General features: G+C 40.0%; 1 protein-coding gene across 1 annotated transcript in view; it reads right to left on the bottom strand.

Annotated features, from left to right (window-relative positions):
• Positions 1–242: 242 nt before the first annotated feature.
• The window catches only part of ANAPC1 (anaphase promoting complex subunit 1), a 67359-nt gene continuing 49242 nt past the window's right edge, over positions 243–18359 (bottom strand). The window contains exons 37-48 of the mRNA XM_054984667.1: positions 17383–17436; positions 15513–15706; positions 14398–14484; positions 12328–12445; positions 8662–8739; positions 7383–7450; positions 6455–6593; positions 5389–5475; positions 3208–3303; positions 2618–2816; positions 1327–1461; positions 243–593 (exon numbers count right to left, since the gene is read on the bottom strand). Coding sequence (XP_054840642.1) covers positions 478–593; positions 1327–1461; positions 2618–2816; positions 3208–3303; positions 5389–5475; positions 6455–6593; positions 7383–7450; positions 8662–8739; positions 12328–12445; positions 14398–14484; positions 15513–15706; positions 17383–17436 — 1371 coding nt within the window. The 3' untranslated portion in view covers positions 243–477. The remainder of the gene's footprint in view (positions 594–1326; positions 1462–2617; positions 2817–3207; positions 3304–5388; positions 5476–6454; positions 6594–7382; positions 7451–8661; positions 8740–12327; positions 12446–14397; positions 14485–15512; positions 15707–17382; positions 17437–18359) is intronic.

Raw genomic sequence — 18359 nt, 5'->3', positions numbered from 1 at the left:
CTCCCCCCACCCCCGTGAAGGGGGGGTTAAACCATCGCCCCTATGCGAACACAGAGGCATGTATGAACCACTATGCAGCATGAACTGTAATATTTAATGTTTTTAAATGTATTATTTGATGTTTTAAAATGTTTTTAATGGTGTTTGTATTTGTTATCCGCCCTGAGCCTGTGAAAGCGGGGAGGGCGGAATATAAATATAATAAATTAAATTAAATTCATCAGCAGATTCTTGGGGGGGGGTTCTTTTTTTGCAAACAAGCTTTATTTATAAAAATTAAATGTATTCATTTGCACAGACACGGTGAACATCCAACAATATATAAACCTCTGCCCTCACTCTCAAAACATATAAAGGGAATGAACAAATGTATTAGCTGCAGTCTGTGAGCTCAGACTCCTCTTCCATTCAAGGTCAAATACTGCACTGGTACTGGCATTTTGGTCACTTGGTTGTGTTAAATTCATGATCTTTCTTTCACAAAACCATTGATTGTGGATTTCCCAGCAGAAGAGGAGCAAGTCTTAGCAGTGCACGAACTGGCAGTTTCAATGGCTTGAATTTCAACAGCAATTCAGAAAAGCTTGTACTACCTAGATGAATAAAAGAAGGAAAAGTCATAGCGTCTGTAAGCAGAAAGCAGATACTGAGACACTATGGCCGCATCAGCATACAGACAATTCCTCATGGTGCTCTCATTGCCATTATGGATGCAACTGCAGTCACAGCAGTAACAAGAGCATCCGGAAATTTTTCCAGAAAGGTTGTACAAAAGCAGTGTTAGGAAACAGTGGAAAACCATGGAAGGAGCCAAAAGGGGAACAAATGCATGATGCAGTCCACAGAAGCTTTAATAAAAACTGCAGCGGTTTGCGAGGCAAGGCATAGCTGTAAGTCCATGGGGAAGCATCCTGTATTTTGAAACCAGGGTAAGAGCCTTGGAACAATTTGGGATTTTCTAGCATGCATTGTACTATATGGGTGCACAACCATCACAATGAAAGTTGGTGCAGTGTAATGGCCAAGAAACTAAGTTATGCATTAGAAGGTGCTCGATTTGAATCTCATCTCAGCTGTGAACTCACTAGGTGGCCTGAGGCAGGTACTTTCTCGACCCCAGCCTCCTCCCACCCACTCTCTGCAGCATGGGAAGATCACAAGTGGATAATTTTAATGATATATGACTGCTTACAGCTTGAAGTCCTGTACTCAGTATGTTAATTTTTTTGTTTGTTTACACCATAGGTCATACAAAAAATATAATGTATCATATCCATTAAGCTGCAGTGCTTTTAAAAAAAAATATACTGCTGATTTTAATCTTACCTTCCAATCCTCCAGCCAACAGCTGTCCTGGAGTTGGGACAGAGTGATACACAAGGAAGCAGGCCAACATACTGAGCTGAGACTCATCAGTTGGCTGCCCACTTAAATAGGAGTGCAAACAAACATCACCTCCAGCTGCAATGCAAAAGAGAGCCACACGGAGGATTAGAGGTCATTTCTTCACTTGCTACGTAACATTCTGAATGGATGTACAGATGAAATTAAGACGTGTTAACCATCTTAGCAAAACTAGAGGATTTAAATTACCAATTACAGATATTGTAAATGATCTCTGTCACACATGAACACACACGAGGCTGCCTTATACTGAATCAGACCATTGGTCCATCAAGGTCAGTACTGTCTACTCAGACTGGCAGCGTTTCAGGCGGAGGTCTTTCATATCACCTACTATCTGAGATGCCAGAAACTGAACATAGGACATTCTGCATATCAAGCAAGTCACAGCCCCTCCCAGTCCTTTTTGTGATTACATTTCAGTTTTAATTAATTATGTCTTCACCTTGCACTTTCTGCATTTCATGGCCCCTTGATACTGCCATTTATATCTTTTCCTACTCATAACCTCATGTGTATGTGTGAGGAGTGTTTTCATCTAGCAATGCACACATGTACCTTATCAAGTAGGCTCTAGTCCATGAAAGGTTATGCTAGAGTTATACAGTGAAATCCTAAACGGAGTTACTCCAGTCTAAGCCAACTGAAATCAATGGGCTTAGACTGGAATAACTCTGCTTAGGATTTTACTGAAAAACCTGTAAGTCTTTAAAGTGCCGGCACTTGTTCATTTTTGCTGCAAGAGACTAATGTGGCTACTCCCTAGAAGGAGTACTAAAAGCACCCATTCAAAGGCACTTATTTCCCACCTGCAGCATTCTCAAAGCATGAGATTTTCCTTGGGGAACTGCACAAAACTAACTCTACACAAAAGCCCACCAGTAATCCCTTCAGGGCACATGCAAGACCACCGTCCCTTTGATTCCCCAACATCTGAAATGTATACTACGCTGTGTGAATTACAGATACATCTCTAAGTAAACTTTCAAAAATATATATAACCAAATTTTTAAAATAGCTTCAAATAATGGCATGAACATGGCTGGCTGGCTTTTAAAAATCTGCAGCCTTACATAAAAACTTGTAAAATTTAAGAACCCAAGTAGTTTTAGAGCAGGTTTTCATGATCATGAAGACCTGTTGACATTCCAGAGGCAAACCATGTCTAACACCTCAACTGGGCAAAACTCATCAGAGGACTGACAGTCTTTACCTTGAAGCCACTGGTCCAAGGCATTATCAATAGAACACTTCATCACAGGTAAAAACTCAGAGTTCATGAAAAGCCCACGGTGTGGGTTCTTCCTCACTCTCTCCTGGTGACTTCTGGAATTAAAAAATTCTAGAACCAGCTTTATCTGCCACAAATCAAACGTCTCAGACATTTCTTTTCTTTCTAATCTTCTCACAGCCTAGTAGAAAAGTAAACAGAGATGGAATGAACTGCAGAAGCCAAACAAACATTGTTTAATAAACAGATCTTTTAAAACTCTATAAAATCCTCTTTCTTGGATTTGTGGTTCTCGAAAATTCTTTACATGTCTCTTTGAAAAAGCGACATATAAATTTTGTAAATAAAGGTACTGCAATAAAGAAGCAACTTTCTCTGCAAAAACGGATTCTTTAAGTTCACCCTTCAAGTAAGACTTACAAACCTCAATTTCAAACACATCAGCATCTTGATGTTTCTGCTATTACAGATTCATTGAGGCTTCTTTTCACAGAAATCAGCATTAGTAAAGAAAGCAGTCACACACATGAGCCTAACTGTTGAAGGGCAAAAATGGAATCATTTTACTTTACCTGGTCAATTGCTATGTAAGCTGGGAGCATCTCTGGATTTTCCTGAGTTACACACTCATATAGGATAGATGAGAAGAGGTCAAACACCTTCAGTTTCTGAAAAGAGACACAACTTACAAAGTGCGCACCCTGAATAGCATACATTATTTTACTCTTCTGGTTTCTTTGTTTAACTCTGACATATTCAATACTGCAGACTGGAATTCAGAAACATATGTGCATTTCCCCATTCATACTTCCTATTTTTAAACCTATGAAAACAGGATACTCTAGTCTTTCAAGAGTCTTTGTATAGCATAATTGGAGATTAATCTTCGATCTGTACAGAAGAGTAAAGTCTTCACACTAAGATACCTTCTTTTCATCTTTAGATGAGTATACAGTAAACTTAATCTAGATTTGAACCGTCATATAAAGCAAAATGATGTATCTTCCAGTATGTACTAATATATTGACTGCACTCAGTATTACAAAGGAGGCTTCAAACTCAAATGGCTGTAACCTTTCATCAGCTATGAGAATTTCAGAAAATAGTCTTTTCGGCAGCAGCCAAGCACATCCCTCCAGATGAGGACCCCCTTTCCTACCATTTTTATTTATTTAAAATATTTATAACCCAGCAAATTCACAGCAGCTCACAAGAAAATTAAAATAGCATTTACAATACAAAGAACTATTTAAAAATCAGTCACAGCAATAAATTTTGAAAAAGACAAAAACTTCTTCCTCTGCTCAAACTCAAAAATCAGAACCAGCAAAAAGGCCTCTGGAAAAACCAGGTTTTGCAAGCTTTTCGAAAAGTCAAGACAGTGAGAAGTTGATGGTTCAGGGGGCTGTTTCAGGAAAAAAGAGGGGAGGTCACAGGAAAAAACCTACTTTCTGTGACTGAAGCCTTGCAAACTGTCAGCTAGGGTTGCTAAGCTGATCTCAGTATACACACAGGTTGGTACCCTTGCTAACTTACCCTTTTTTACAAAAAATAGTAAACTGCTGTGACGTTTGTGTTGAAAAGTATGTGTGTGTGCGCGCGTGGGAGGGAGAGAGAGAAAGAGAGAGAGAGAATGGATCACAAAATCCATACAATGGAGCAAAGGTTCAGAAAGATGTTTCTACAGATCTGGAAGAACCTCCAGGTTTGAAGAAAATTCTTAAACTAAAAAACAGCAGGGGATAAAATAATATTAAAAATATCAAAACATCAAGATCTTTCAAAATTATATCACAAGATCGCAGCAGCCATTTTGGATTACCTAGGCAACTGCAAGCGTTTATGGTGTTACTTAGATAATCCAAAATGGCTGTTATAGTTTCACAATGAAACTTTATGTCAGTGGATAGGCAGGAAAGGCAAGGAGGAAGAGGTAAAGGAGAGGAAGCAAAGCCATAACAGAGGAAAGAAAAGTGGAGCAAAGGGATGGAAGGAATCAGGGAACTGAGAGTAGCTGCAAGGGGGAAAGAAGGAAGGAAGCAGGGAAAGAGAAGTGGCTATGAGGGGTAGAGAAGGTGCAGATAGCATGGAAAGACCTTGTGGGTCTTCCATTTGTAAATACCATTGAAATAAATCTCTAATCCTATGGAACAGGGTAGTGCACATATTCAGTTAAATGAATAAATGCCTAGGGTGGACAGCAGCCTATGTTTGCAGTCAACATGAGCCTGTAGAGAAAGGCAGACAACTCAAGAGCAATTCACATGTTATCATCTCATCCAGTGTCTGCCATGTGGACATTTGTAGGCTCATACTTATTTGCATGAAGGAAATAACATGTAAACTAGAGGTATACTGCACATGACTAGAGTTATCACAGCAGCTTTTAATAGAGCTGCTGTGTTTGAATGATATGTGCAGCTGCACATAACTGGGTATGCACAGTTCTTTTACACTTTCAAAACAATTCCGCACACAAAATGTGAACTGGCTCCCAGAGTGTAATCTAAAATCAGGATGATGGAAACTGCACTATATATATAAGACAGACATGTATATGTATACCTCCATATGTAATTTTAGTGGGCACCTATATATTTGTTTAATGGAACGTTAGTTTCTTCTGCACATTAAATGCTCCTCCAGACTTTCATTCCTGGCTTTGATATTCCATCACCAAGATTGTTCTGGCAAGTTTATATTTGTTTCCTCACAAAGACCTTACTTTTTTAAAAACAAGATTTTACACGTACTTGCCCCATATTTGCAGCTGGTTTGCAAAAGTAGTCAGCAAATGAGAGCAACGCAGGATCAGATGTGAAAGCAGAAATGGCTTCTGGCTGAAAATAAAGTGGCATTTTAAATTAAGAATTATTTCCTCTTCTTAAGTTTATATGAAACCACAGCCAAGACAACCCTTTCCCAGCACAATCTTTCACTTTCCTGACATAAAATGAGCACTACCCAACTAAAAAGCTCAGTGGACAGATGAAAGGAAGTAACTAGTAAACTACTGCTTAGCAAAAAGTTCTGGATTGAAGAATTGTATGTGACTGACATGCTTGCTACCCTGTCTGTGCAGCCAATCAAATCGTAACAGCCTGAGCCTTTCCAGATGATAGTTTTCCCTCTAAAATTTGCACACTATGGGACCTGATTCAGAGATGCAGCCCAATGACTTCCAGTGAAATCATGACATTGATATATATTATATATGACATATTTGAGGAAGTGGGCTATGACTCACAAAAGCTCACGTTGAAATAAACGCTGTTAGTCTTTTAAAGTGCCACTGGACTTTTGTTTTATTTTACCAGCCCAGCTGCTTGGACTTATGAATACCAAATATGCAGTCCCAAAAGCAGAACAGCTCAAAACACATCATCTTATTAATTACAAATAGAGTATGAGTTTAGGATAAGAATGAACAATTAGCACTAATCATGAATAACATGGGCAGAATTTTTTAACGTCATTTATACTCTACTTTTCTGCCTGATGAGGACCCAAAGCAGCTTACATCATTTTCTTCTCCTCTATTTTATCCTCACAACAACCCCTTGAGGTAGGTTAGGCTGAGAGTGTGTGACGGCCCAAAGTCACCCAGCAAGCTTCCATAGCAGGGGATTGAAACCTGGGACTCCCAGATCCTGCTCTGATGCCCTAACCACTATATATCACTGGCTCTCCGTTATTAATTTTATAACATATTATGAATGTAACGCAGGCCAAACATTTGGCCGTCATGCAACTTACAGCTAGTAAAAGCAGAAAGCAGCACAAAATCACTTTTAGGTTTCTTTGTTGCATAGCAATTACCTTGAATGCGCGGGCATCAGCATTGCGGTGAGTGACTGTCTGTGCCAACAGACTACGCCAACCCATTGGATCCTCCTTATATGAAAGCTGCCCAGCTCTCAATTTGACATAGAGGACACCGTCCTTGGAAAGAATTGATCTGGAAAAGAAATTAACAGCAGATGACAATCATAAAAAATGTTCATTTTTCAGGTTAATACATGATCAACCAGAGTACAATTTGATGACAGGACTTTCAGTGAATATACACCGTTGCACTGTTAATCACAACAAGTATTCTACACCCTACCCAACTGCCTATGTGAAATACTGTTACTCGTATCCATGGATTCTACTGAAAAGGAGATCTGCAAGAGTGCCTTTATCTTGTACACAAAGGAAAAAGCAAGGGAATATCACAAGAGGGGAACACTATGGGGGCACCAGGAAAAGCAACTCACTGTTGAGGATGGCAATCTTCAAACTTTCCAGGAAGGAAATCATATTTCTTAAAGGTCTTTAGGGAATTTCGACAATACATCTTTAGGGAATTTGTTTCTTGGTTCGTTATTCTTTTTTTTGTAGGGAAGAAACAACTCTTTGGTGAGTTAAGGTCTATTTACATGAATGGTTTCCATATCTGTGATTCAGTTTCATATAGTCAATATGTTTCAAAGGCAAAGAGACAAAGATTTTGCATTTCTCTTACTTGGATTTTCATCCTGTACAACATCTTGCTCTGCCCCTCTGCATTAAATCATTTTGCTACGTGCACGCAGCTGGATCCCAACACGGGTTTTCACGCTTGCTTACCCCCAGTCATTAACATTTGCAAGCAAAAGGATTTTTTAGAAACAAAAATTACAGGGACAGCTCCAGTTTGGACACTGAGCCACCGTGATGGTGATGCACTGAGCTATTTCAGAACAGTTCTATCATGAATACTCACTTCAAATGATGCATGCCTTTGCTTAAATCTATCAGTAGTTCCCAGTACCGCGGACCTTTCACTCGGATCTGGAAACATACAATATTTCAGCTGTTAGCTACAGGCCAGAAAATTAAACATACTGGGTAGGATGCAAAGCACAGTAGGTTGTTTATGCCTAACACACAAGAGTCTTTCACACACAGCATATTTATTTATTTTATATTTATACACACATACATTACCTTTCCAGGAGCTTCAGCTGGCTTACAAAATATATATCTCGAGAATTCATTAAGAGGACAAAATAACTTAAACTCAACTAAACCCTGCACTGGTTTCAATAAAATTCAATAGCAGTCTCCAGAAAGTCCCCTGGAATAAAACCATCTTACTGGTCCTTTTAAATACCTCCAAAACAGGACCCTGACACATGTCCACTAGTAAACGGCTCTACAATTGTGGGCCAATCTTAGAAGATGCCTGGATTCTCGCTGAGGACTTGCTAATAGCTGGGCAGAAGGGACAGTCAACAGGGATGGCCGGGCATATCTAAGTGACCCCCCCCCCAAAAAAAACCCTGGAAGAAAAAGAGCTTGTGCAGAAACCACTTTCCACAAATGCCTGGGGAAAGGCAGGTGTTTACTGTCTCCCTGCCATTTTATATAATCCCTATTTGTTATCATGTTCACAAAGCCCTATATAATAAATGCTCTGCATTTTCTTGCAGTTGTTCCATGTAAACTATTTCTCTCTCTTATCTAGTTACTTCTCAATTTGGTGTGGTACAATTAGGAGAATTTTCTGTAAAAAAGGAATTTACTAAAGTGTTAAAAATGTACAATTAGACACACACACATACAACACTAGTTAGGTTGCAACCATATATCCTAAGTGTAGCGCGTGGACCCTTGATTTGTTAGGTGTGAATGGGTAATAAGTATTTTAATAAATAGATCTGAATTTTTTAAATGTTGGAAATGAAAGAGGTGCATCAATGGTTAGCATCACTGCATTAAAAGGAAAAAAAAGATCAATGTTTGATGTGCAAGTATAAAAATGATCAAACGAACAATTTCTAAGCAACCTTCTTGGTGACAATTATTTGAACTACCTTGTTTTAAATGAGTTCCTTCCTACCAGAGGGAGGATTGATGAGTGGAAAATTTGGAGCAGAGGAGGAAATGAAAAGCCCTTATTAATTTAAAACATTATTTTAAAAGCACCAGGCATAATATTTCTTGCTATTTTAAATGGCTTGTTTAGATCAGCAGCCCATACACTGAGTTCTGTTACGTACCTGCTTCAACAGATGAAGTTCTGGGAGAAGTGTAGGTGCCATTAACTCTTCAGTCGTTTCTTCGTACCACTGAGTTCCCTTGAAAATACAGGGGGGGAAACTGGAATACTTTGTCTAGCATGTAATTCAGGAAAGCACTCCACAACTACTGATAATAGATCCACAAAACAAAACAAAAATATTGTGTCATTGTTTTTCTAGTTTAGGACAAGCAGCATGGAAAGTGTTTCACTTCATCTGATTTAGAGAATATAAATATTTCAAACAGCAGATGAAACCCATTCCAGATCATCACATTCTTTCATGCAGATGAAATATGAACTGATTTCATTAGGCATTACTGATGTTCCCTGCCAGCTAGTGCTTTTGTCCAAATGCCTGGATGATAGCAGCAATGGGCTACAGCTTCTCTCTCTCTACAAAAACACTTCCTCGGTGCTATAAAATAATGTGTTTAATCTGTAGACATCCCTTCTTAACTCTTGGCCTTGGTTTACACATTCTGCTGGGAGTGGTGCTGAAATAACATGATGGAGGAGGGATTCAAGAGTTATCCAAGTCAACCAGGTCCTCCAAGGCATCATCTGATCATGGGGAAGTCCAGTTAGGCACAATTCTCCAGCTCTATCTGAGAGGGAACAAGTCATGCAATCCCAGCCTTTGGACTTCCGGTTTGGGATCATGGTGGTCTGACGCAGCTCTGAAAGCGGAGCTGTCCGAGCCGCTGTTTGTGAGGGCTAACGGGGTGCTAGATTGCCTGTGGCCCCCTGTTCTCAGGCGGAGAACAGGCGTGAACGCTCAGGATCCAGAGGATGCATTGATCTCGGCTGTGGGGGGAGATCTGCGCAACGATCGCCCACCCAGCCTTGAGGTCCCGCTCGATGAAGGATGGCAAAGATCTCTGCAGTGGTTTTGGAGTCATTGAATTGACATAGGATCACCGCACCCAAGCTTCAGTAACTAATTTGGACTAATTTGGAATATTTTGAGTACCGAAACAGCGATTACAACCCACAAATAGAACTATCAAGGTAAAGATTGCTATCTCTCCTTCCGAGAAGAAATTTGGTAAGAAGAACTGAATTAATTTGGAAGATAAAGATTGCTAAGTTATAAGGACAGGTTGGCTATGCTCCAATAAAGTGACTGAGTTAAAAAGAATTTATTTAGAAGAATTAGAGCAGAAAAAGTAATTATTGTTTACATACCTGCGGTCTAAGAGAGATAGTGAACTGTGGGAAACTTGAAAAAACGCGAGAACCGCTGTGTGACTGCGACGGAGCAGGAAGTGCGTCAAAGCAATAGAGTAACAGGCTGGAAGCGGCGGTTAAAGGAAACCCGGAAAAGGAAGAGCGCCATTTTGGAAAAGGGAAAGGGCAAGACCTCAACTTAAGCGGAAGCGGGACATCTTGGAGAAGGATAAGGGCAGAAGCTTTGAGTTAAAACCATAGAGAAAAGACGCCCGCCATTTTGGATACCGGAATTGTTTAATTCGAGAAGAATTTGTTTTAAATAAAGGACTTAACTTTGAAAACAATAAATTACTTTCGCCACAGAGTTGCGGAAGAGAGCGGACTCATGGGAGCGAGGTAAAGCCAGCCCCACGATGTCGAAGAAGGAGTGGCAGTCGGCGTTGGAGAGTTTGGACAAGAAAGTGGCGGATGGAAATAAAGAGATTAAGGACATGATAAGGGATATGGCGAAAGATTTTAAAGAGATACTTAAATCGGAGGTGGCTGAAGTAACCAAGAGTATTGATGAGGTCAAGAAGGAGTTACAAACGACGCAGTTGAAAGTGAAGGTAATGGAGGATGAAGTTGACAAACTGTCTGTTTCTTTTAAGACAGAAACTAAGGGTTTGCAAGGAAGAATGGCCGTGATGGAATGTAAATACATGGAAAGACAACTTAGATTTCGCGGAGTCCCAGAAGCAGAGGGAAAGTCAGCCCAAGAGCAGATATCAGAAATACTTGCAGAATTTTTGAATAAAGAAGTGGAAGAAATTGCGGCTTTACTGGATGTGGCGTACAGAATTAATTCAAAATATGCAGCCCAAAGAAATCTACCAAGAGATATGATAGTGCAATTTACAACAAAAAGAACAAGAGAAGATATTATGAGTAAGCAATTTCAAAACCCTCTGGAAATTGCTGGAAAAAGAGTGCAAATAATGAAAGAGTTACCTAGGGGAGTTTTGTTGGAGAGGAAGAAATACAGAGAATTGGTTCAAATGCTGAAAGAATTGAATATTAGATACAGATGGGAAATACCAGAGGGTCTGAGTTTTGAATTTCAAACAGCTAAAAAGATAATTAGGTCCAGTCATGAGATGGAGAGGTTCTTTATGGACAATGAAAAAGACTTACCTAAAAGATCTAGAATTTGATCATGGAGTGCAAAATCATATCTTGGAATGTAAATGGACTTAATTCACCGTCTAAACGTAAAACTATCTTCCATTGGCTATCCAAACAGCATTGTAATATAATTTGTTTACAAGAGACCCATATTAAGAAACAAGATGTGAAATATTTAAAAAATGCGAAATTGGGAAAGGAATTTGCAGCTTCATCGAAGCAAAAAAAAAGAGTAGTTCTGTATATTAAAGATGAACTGCAACCTAAAATGATATTTAACGATCTGGAAGGAAGATATATAGCCATGGAAATTATTTGGAATACAGAAAAGATTTTGCTGATTGGGATTTACGCACCAAATGGAGCTAAGGACAATTTTTTTAAGGATTTACAGAAACAATTGGATGGACCAACTTACTCACAAATAATTTTGGCAGGTGATTTTAATGGAGTTACGGCTTTAGATGTTGACAAAACAACAAAGGGTTCACAAAAGAAAAGAGGATTATTGCCAAAATCCTTCTTTGAAATGAAGGATCAGAATTTGGAGGATATTTGGAGAAGGAATAATCCTAAAGCAAAGCAGTATACGTATTTTTCGCCAAGACACTTGACATTATCAAGAATTGATATGATCTGGGCTTCTAAGGATTTGGTTGTATGGACAAAAGATGTGGAGATAATGCCAAAAGCAGGTTCAAATAACAATCCAATTATGTGGAAGTTCGGAAAATGCACCAAAAGACGAGCATGGAGAATAAATGAGGATTTGCTGCAGCAAAGGGGCAACTTAGAACTATTACAAAAGGAGACCAAATTCTTTATGCAGTATAATTTGAATAATACTGTTCCAACTCATAAAGTTTGGGATACTTATAAGGCAGTTATCAGAGGAGTATTGATGGACTTAAATGCAAGGGATAAAAAGAGAAAAGAGGGGGGAAAATGCAATCCCAGCCTTTGAATGATTGTCCCTTGCATCGAGAGTATTTTACATCAATATCATTTCCTGCTTTCAAAACTTTGTGGTGGTCCTGCGGAACAGCTAAAAGCATGAGTAATATGCTGGAAATCTCCATTTCAAACCTAGAGCCAGCAGCCCTGACCCACCATTACACTCACCAGGGAATAGCCGAGCAGCATGATTCTCTCAAGGTCCAGCAACAGCATAAAGACATGTGGCTCGCTAGGAGGAAACCACTTAGGGAAAGGGCAGCTTCCCCCTTCAAGTCCACCCCACTAAATAAAATGTGCTTCTTGCCACCTCTTCCTTTCATGACAGTCCCGATATCTGTCAGAATCCACCTACCCTGTAGGTAACCTCAAGCAGTGCATAGCAAGGAGTATCTGTATCCACATCCATGGGGACAAGGAGCCTGGGCTCTGCTGCCAGCACATACAAATGCCGCAAGGCCTGCAGGTGGTACCTGTGTCAAGACAAATGTATACAGAACACTTCTTTCCATTCACCTTTTGAGATCAATTAAAAAGGCTCTGTATTGATTGATTTATTTAATCAGATTTATACCCCGCCGTCCACGTAAATAGGTTCAGGGCAGCTAACAACATATATTAGAAAATTAAAGCTACATACATATCTAAAAAACCATAAAAACAATACAAACAAACTGGTGCCATGAACAATTCAGACTATAATAAATATCTAAAACAACCATGTACATAGCGGAGCTAGTGGAACATGGGACGTGTCAAACAGGAAGGGGAAAATTAGCTGGCTCTCAACCAAAGGCCTATTGGAATATCTCTGTTTTGCAAGCCCTGAAGAACTGCAACAGGTCCCGCAGGGCCCATATCTCAGTTAGAAGTGTGTTTCACCAGGCTGGAGCCAGGCCAAAAAGGCCCTAGCCCTGGCTGAGGCCAAATGAATGTCCTGCAGTCTGGGGACCACCAGGAACTGCTTATCCACAGAGTGCAAGGCCCTGCAGAAGACATAGTGGAAGAGGCGGTCCTGCAGATATGCAGGTCCCAGTCCATAAAGGTCTTTAAACACTAAAACCAACACTTGGAACTGGATCTGGAACAGAACTGGAAGCCAGTGCAGCTGGCACAGCACAGGATGAACATGGGCTCGAAATGGTGCAGCTTAGAAGGTGTATAAAAGAAAGTGAGGCTAGGCCTTTGCCATGGTGGCATCTGGTTCTGTTTGAGTTCCCAGTTTAAAAAGCTGGGGAGAATGTTATCACAGAAATGGCTGGGTTCCTTCTTGATCACTGCAATTACCAGGTGAAGATTTTCCGACTCCTTTTTCCCTAAAGTGAGCCCTGTCAGCTACAGCCTGCAGGGCGTTAGGAGCAAAACTTTAAAAGGTTTTTTAAAATAATTCCAGAGTTTACTTTAAGCACCCATGCAGTATACATTTCAAAGATTTGATACTGCAGCCACTTTTCAAATGGAAAATGCTTGCCTATGGACTTGTATGGACAACCCTCATCCAATCCTTCAATGAATCCAGGTATCAGTTTAGCGCTTCTATTATCTCCCTGGATTTTGAGAGAGAGAGAGAGAGAACTGTGTATCACTGCTGTGCTGATCACAACATATCCTTACCTATGGCTTCAGGCTGATGTCAGGGTATCAAGGACAAGGCTGATCCCTGTGGCTCCCCACAAGTTAACTAGCACAGGGCTAAACAACTGTCCCTGAGCACTGACTTATGCTACTTGCCTTCCAGGAAGCAACCGAGCCAACAGAACAATGAGCCTCCCAGGTGCATTTCTGCCAGGTAGTCCAGCAAAATTTCATGTTTGGTATCAAAATGCCAATCTCTAATGGTATCAAAATCCACTGAGAGGCACAGTAGCAACATAGTACTTATGTTGGTCAAGAGGCATCAATCATCTAACATGGCATCTTAGGCAGTTTTTTGTGCCATAGCATGACCTAAATTCTGATTGAACAGGATCTAGATTCTAAGTTTCATCAAGGAATTCCTGGAACTGATCAGCCACGACCTTCTCCAACTCCCTTCCTCAAAAGGGGAGATTGGATACTGGTGTATAATTGTTTAGATCTGCATTACCTAGGGATGGTCTGAACACGAGAAGTAGACTTCTCAGGATCACTCAGTACAACTGTTCTTAAAACGGAGTATCAGCCAGATTGGATGTCAGCGATTTTATTGCAAAGCACTTAGTAAACTGGTCATAATGAGTCAATAGACGGTTTTGTTATTTTATCCCAAAATACACAGCAAATTGTGATCGCTTCTCCCGCGCCAAAAGAGCAACAGAGGGCCCTTCACAGGACATGATTATTGCATTCATCTGATACCTGTAAGTTAAAACTAAGTTTCTCTGATGTAGGACAAAGTGATTCTCGGTATTTTGTTTTAAGAGACTCTTAATTACTAAAACCTTACCTGTTGTCTGTACTGTGAACAGGGAAGTGAGGATACAGGGCGCACAGAAGAGCAGCAATTGAAGAATTTGAAGTACTAAGAGAATACCTGAAAAAAACCCTACAGTTTTAATCTGGAGGCAATGAAGAACATTAAATCTCTCAAGAAATTGCAACTTATGATTGTAAAGCAGAAAATAATCATGGGGCATTAAGGTAAGAAGCATGAAAAAACCTCAAAATGCTGTGCATGTTTTTGTAACACAGTCAAGGACACATACATCCCAAATCCACAGCAAGGTAATAATTTTGTACCTGTGAAAGAATACAAGGACTGCCCTATACAAGATAAAAACTTGGTCCTTTGAAACCAGTACTGTTGACTGTAGCAGGCAATAGATCTCCAGCATCTCAGGCAAAGGGTCCTGTTCAGCACTGCTACCAGAAGTCCTGTTAACTGGAGCTGCCAGGCAGTGAATGTGGTGGAGCCTTGTACACAACCATTGAGCTACTATACCTCCCCATTGTCAAAATATATTTATGCAAATATTGTTAATTAACAATATTCCTTCAGCGCCCTCATATCTCTGCCAAAAACAATTCCAGGTTCTTTATCTACATAGATCACAGGAAAAGAATAAATTATGCAAACAATACAGATGCAAATCAGTAAAGTTTGCATAATTCATTCTTCTCCCATGATCTATGTACACAAAGAACTTATCATTATTTTGGCTGAGAACTGAAGAAATACAAGGATAGAATGATTTAGCAATCGGAGAAAGGTGGCCTGAGGGAGGGTATAAGAGCAAACAGTAGCCACAGCAGGAAATATGGAACTGTGCAGGACAATGAGGGTCCATTTCCACTGAAATTTTTGCTTAACCTGCATTCTGTTGTCTGAGATTTTACCAGACCTGCCTCTCTTTTCTTATTTTCTCCTGGCCATAAGGACTGAAAACTTGCTGAGTGGGGATTTGAACCTTTATCTCCCAGCCCTAGTCCAGCACTCAACCCCCTACACCACACCAGCTCTCTTCTTAGTCATTGCAGCAGGCTGTGACATTGTTCATCCGGGATACTTATATGCTTGCTAATGTTAAGAAGGAAGAAGATATCTCTGAAGTAATAGCTTACCTTCCTCCTCCCAAAAAAAGGAGTCCAAGAGCCATATGATGTGCCATATGGAATCCATAGTTCATCTCCCCACCAGTCTTCTTGTGCATAAAACGACAGAGTTGGAGGACCTTCAAGTTTCCGGATCCTGCCATCACCATTGCCAAGGACAGCAACACCACACTCAAACAAGTTTCCAGGTTATAATGACCTGCCTTAATAGATTTTGAGGAGATCATTTGTCAGTTTAATTTTCATAACTTTTCAATATGCTTATCTTTAGTTTCAATGTATCTATGTATGCCAATGAATTGAGAATCATTTAAGTCATCCCATATTTTTCTTATGGTCACTCAACAGAGTCCCCAGAGACTGTTTCCAAAAATAAAGGGAAAGTACCAGCTAGCCTGATCTCATTAGATCTTGGAAGACGAGCAGGGTTGGCCCTGGTTAGTACTTGGATGGGAGACCACCAAAGAAGACCAGGGTCACTAAGCAGGATCTCTAAGTAGAGGCAGGCACTAGTAAATCACCTCTGTTTGTCTCTTGCCTTGAGTCACCATAAGTCGACTGCAACTTGACAGCACTTTCCACCACCAGAAGAGTAAGAGAACTGGTTCTCAAACTAGCAATCCTTATAAAAATCTACATATTTCAGTAGATGCCCCCTAAAGTCCCGAGAGTTGATATTTCCAAAACGCATTGTAAGGTTAAAAAAAAAAAACACCCTTGAGAAAACTTTCAGTTACTGGTTTCTGGTGTAAATTACATGCTTTCAAGTCCCAACTGACTTATGGCAATCACAGCAAGAAGCTTTCAAGGCAAGTGAGAAGCAGAGGTGGTTTCCCATTGCCTTCCTCAGCAGTGTCCTTCTTGGTGGTACCCCATCCACATACCGACCCTACTTAGCTTCTGAGATTGACAAGACCAACCTACATCATGCTGCCTCCCGAGATGTAAATTAGCTTTAAATTAACGCTCTTTCCCCTAGATGTACACTATGCACCATGCAGAGTATTCCTAGAAACCCAGCTCCCATCATCCCTTCTTTCATGTGTATAGATTTACACTAATGCAACAGACTGAATTGAGTCCTGTGTGTTAATTTTTATAGACAGAAAAACTGAATGGTTGTTTTCACCCACTCTGTGCTTAAGACACTAAGTAGTTCAGAAATATAATCACGCAAATTACTACGCCATAAAAGGTGGCATTAATTTTTGCACCCAAAAGAATTAGGGAAAATTTTTAACTTTTAATTTTTCTTCACTTATACCCTTGCCTTTCACCTCAATGGGCCTTGAAGTGACTTACATTGTTCTCCTCTCCTCCATTTTATCTCCACAACAACCCTATAATGTAGGTTAGGTTAAGAGATAGTGACTGGTCCAAGATCACCCGGCAAGCATTCATTATACTGTAAGGATCTGAACCTGAGTCTCCCAGATTCTAGTCTTGACACTCTAACCACTACATAATACTATCTCAACACCTTTCTTATGGGATTATTCATTAATAGTACTTTTAGGTTTCCATCTAAGATTTAGTGAAAGGATGAAAAATCCAGTTTATTATAAAATGTTTTGACAACACATACAGTACAGAAATATTGACCTATATGGGCTTTGAGGTTTCTGGATGGATATCACACAATACACACCAAAAGCTATGCTGATGGAAGAATCCACATCCACCAGTCCTAGCTCTGATTCAATGACCCACAAGTGGAGCAGAAGGTAGACGTCCTCCCCCAAGCTCACTGCAAACACCCCAGCCTACCCTTCAAATAATATATCTGTAGGTTGGGTTGATGATCACAATACATTTCTACAAAACACTGTCATGAAATCAAGTTTGATTGATTCTAACAGTAAATTTTATTGGGACTTACTATGGAAGCTGTAGCAGAGGATAAGCACTTCATGAAATCTTTTGCAAACGTGTACTAGAAAGAGGAATTCAAAATAAAAGACACTAAGAAAGTAGATGAGAAGAATATACCATATACCAGCATCTCAATCTGGAGTTTCAAACATGCAAAACTTTCACTCTACTACTTAGCTACATTTCCTCTCATGATAAAATACTTGCATCCTTATTTCACAGGATCATAAAGTTAGAAGATACTGAAAAACACCCAGCCATGAAGCTGAAGTCACTAAACAACTCATTTAGAGATAAGTTACCTTTTCAAACAGGTCTGCTATGGCTTCATATGACAAGTATACAGGAAACCTGTTTGTTTACACAGGCATTTCAGCATGTGCTATGACTAATCTGACCTTTATGTAATATAACAACTGGCCACTATAAATTTACGAAAATGAACTTTGCCTATAAATTATAGCAAGGATGATGTTGGTTAGTGAGCCTTAAGCATCTTTCTTTGTGTTAAGGTTTTTATCCCGCCCTTCTTCAAGGAGCTCAGGGCAGAATAAATAGTTCTCTCCCGCCTCATTTTAGCTTTCCAACAATCCTGCGATGCGCACATCAAGCTGAGACAGAATCATCAACCCAAGGTCACCCAGTGAGTTTCATGGCTTGGGTTGGGGATTCCAAACCAGATCCCCCAAGTTTTGGCCTGATAATAACTACTGCACTGGCTTGTTTGCACAAAAAGAAAAGTGAACAAGTTGTCCTGGACCTGAGATGTCCACATGTCTCATTACTACTTTGTAAAACTTTCCATGTGGCTCAAGCAAGCCATCAAGTCACATGCTGTGTAAAACAACTGGCCTAGGGAAAAGTCCTTTTCAAATTTAAGAGTGCACTGACACTGTGGGTTCACAGATAAAATCTGCAGTCATCAGGACTTGAAACTCACTTTAACCGGAGCAAAAGAAAACTAGGATTCTCCAAGAAGCGCCT

The sequence above is a fragment of the Eublepharis macularius genome, chromosome 1 (assembly GCF_028583425.1).
Source record: "Eublepharis macularius isolate TG4126 chromosome 1, MPM_Emac_v1.0, whole genome shotgun sequence".
In the NCBI taxonomy this organism is placed as follows: domain Eukaryota; kingdom Metazoa; phylum Chordata; class Lepidosauria; order Squamata; family Eublepharidae; genus Eublepharis; species Eublepharis macularius.
Note: the sequence above shows the minus strand (reverse complement) of the source record. Positions and strands in the feature narration are given on the sequence as shown.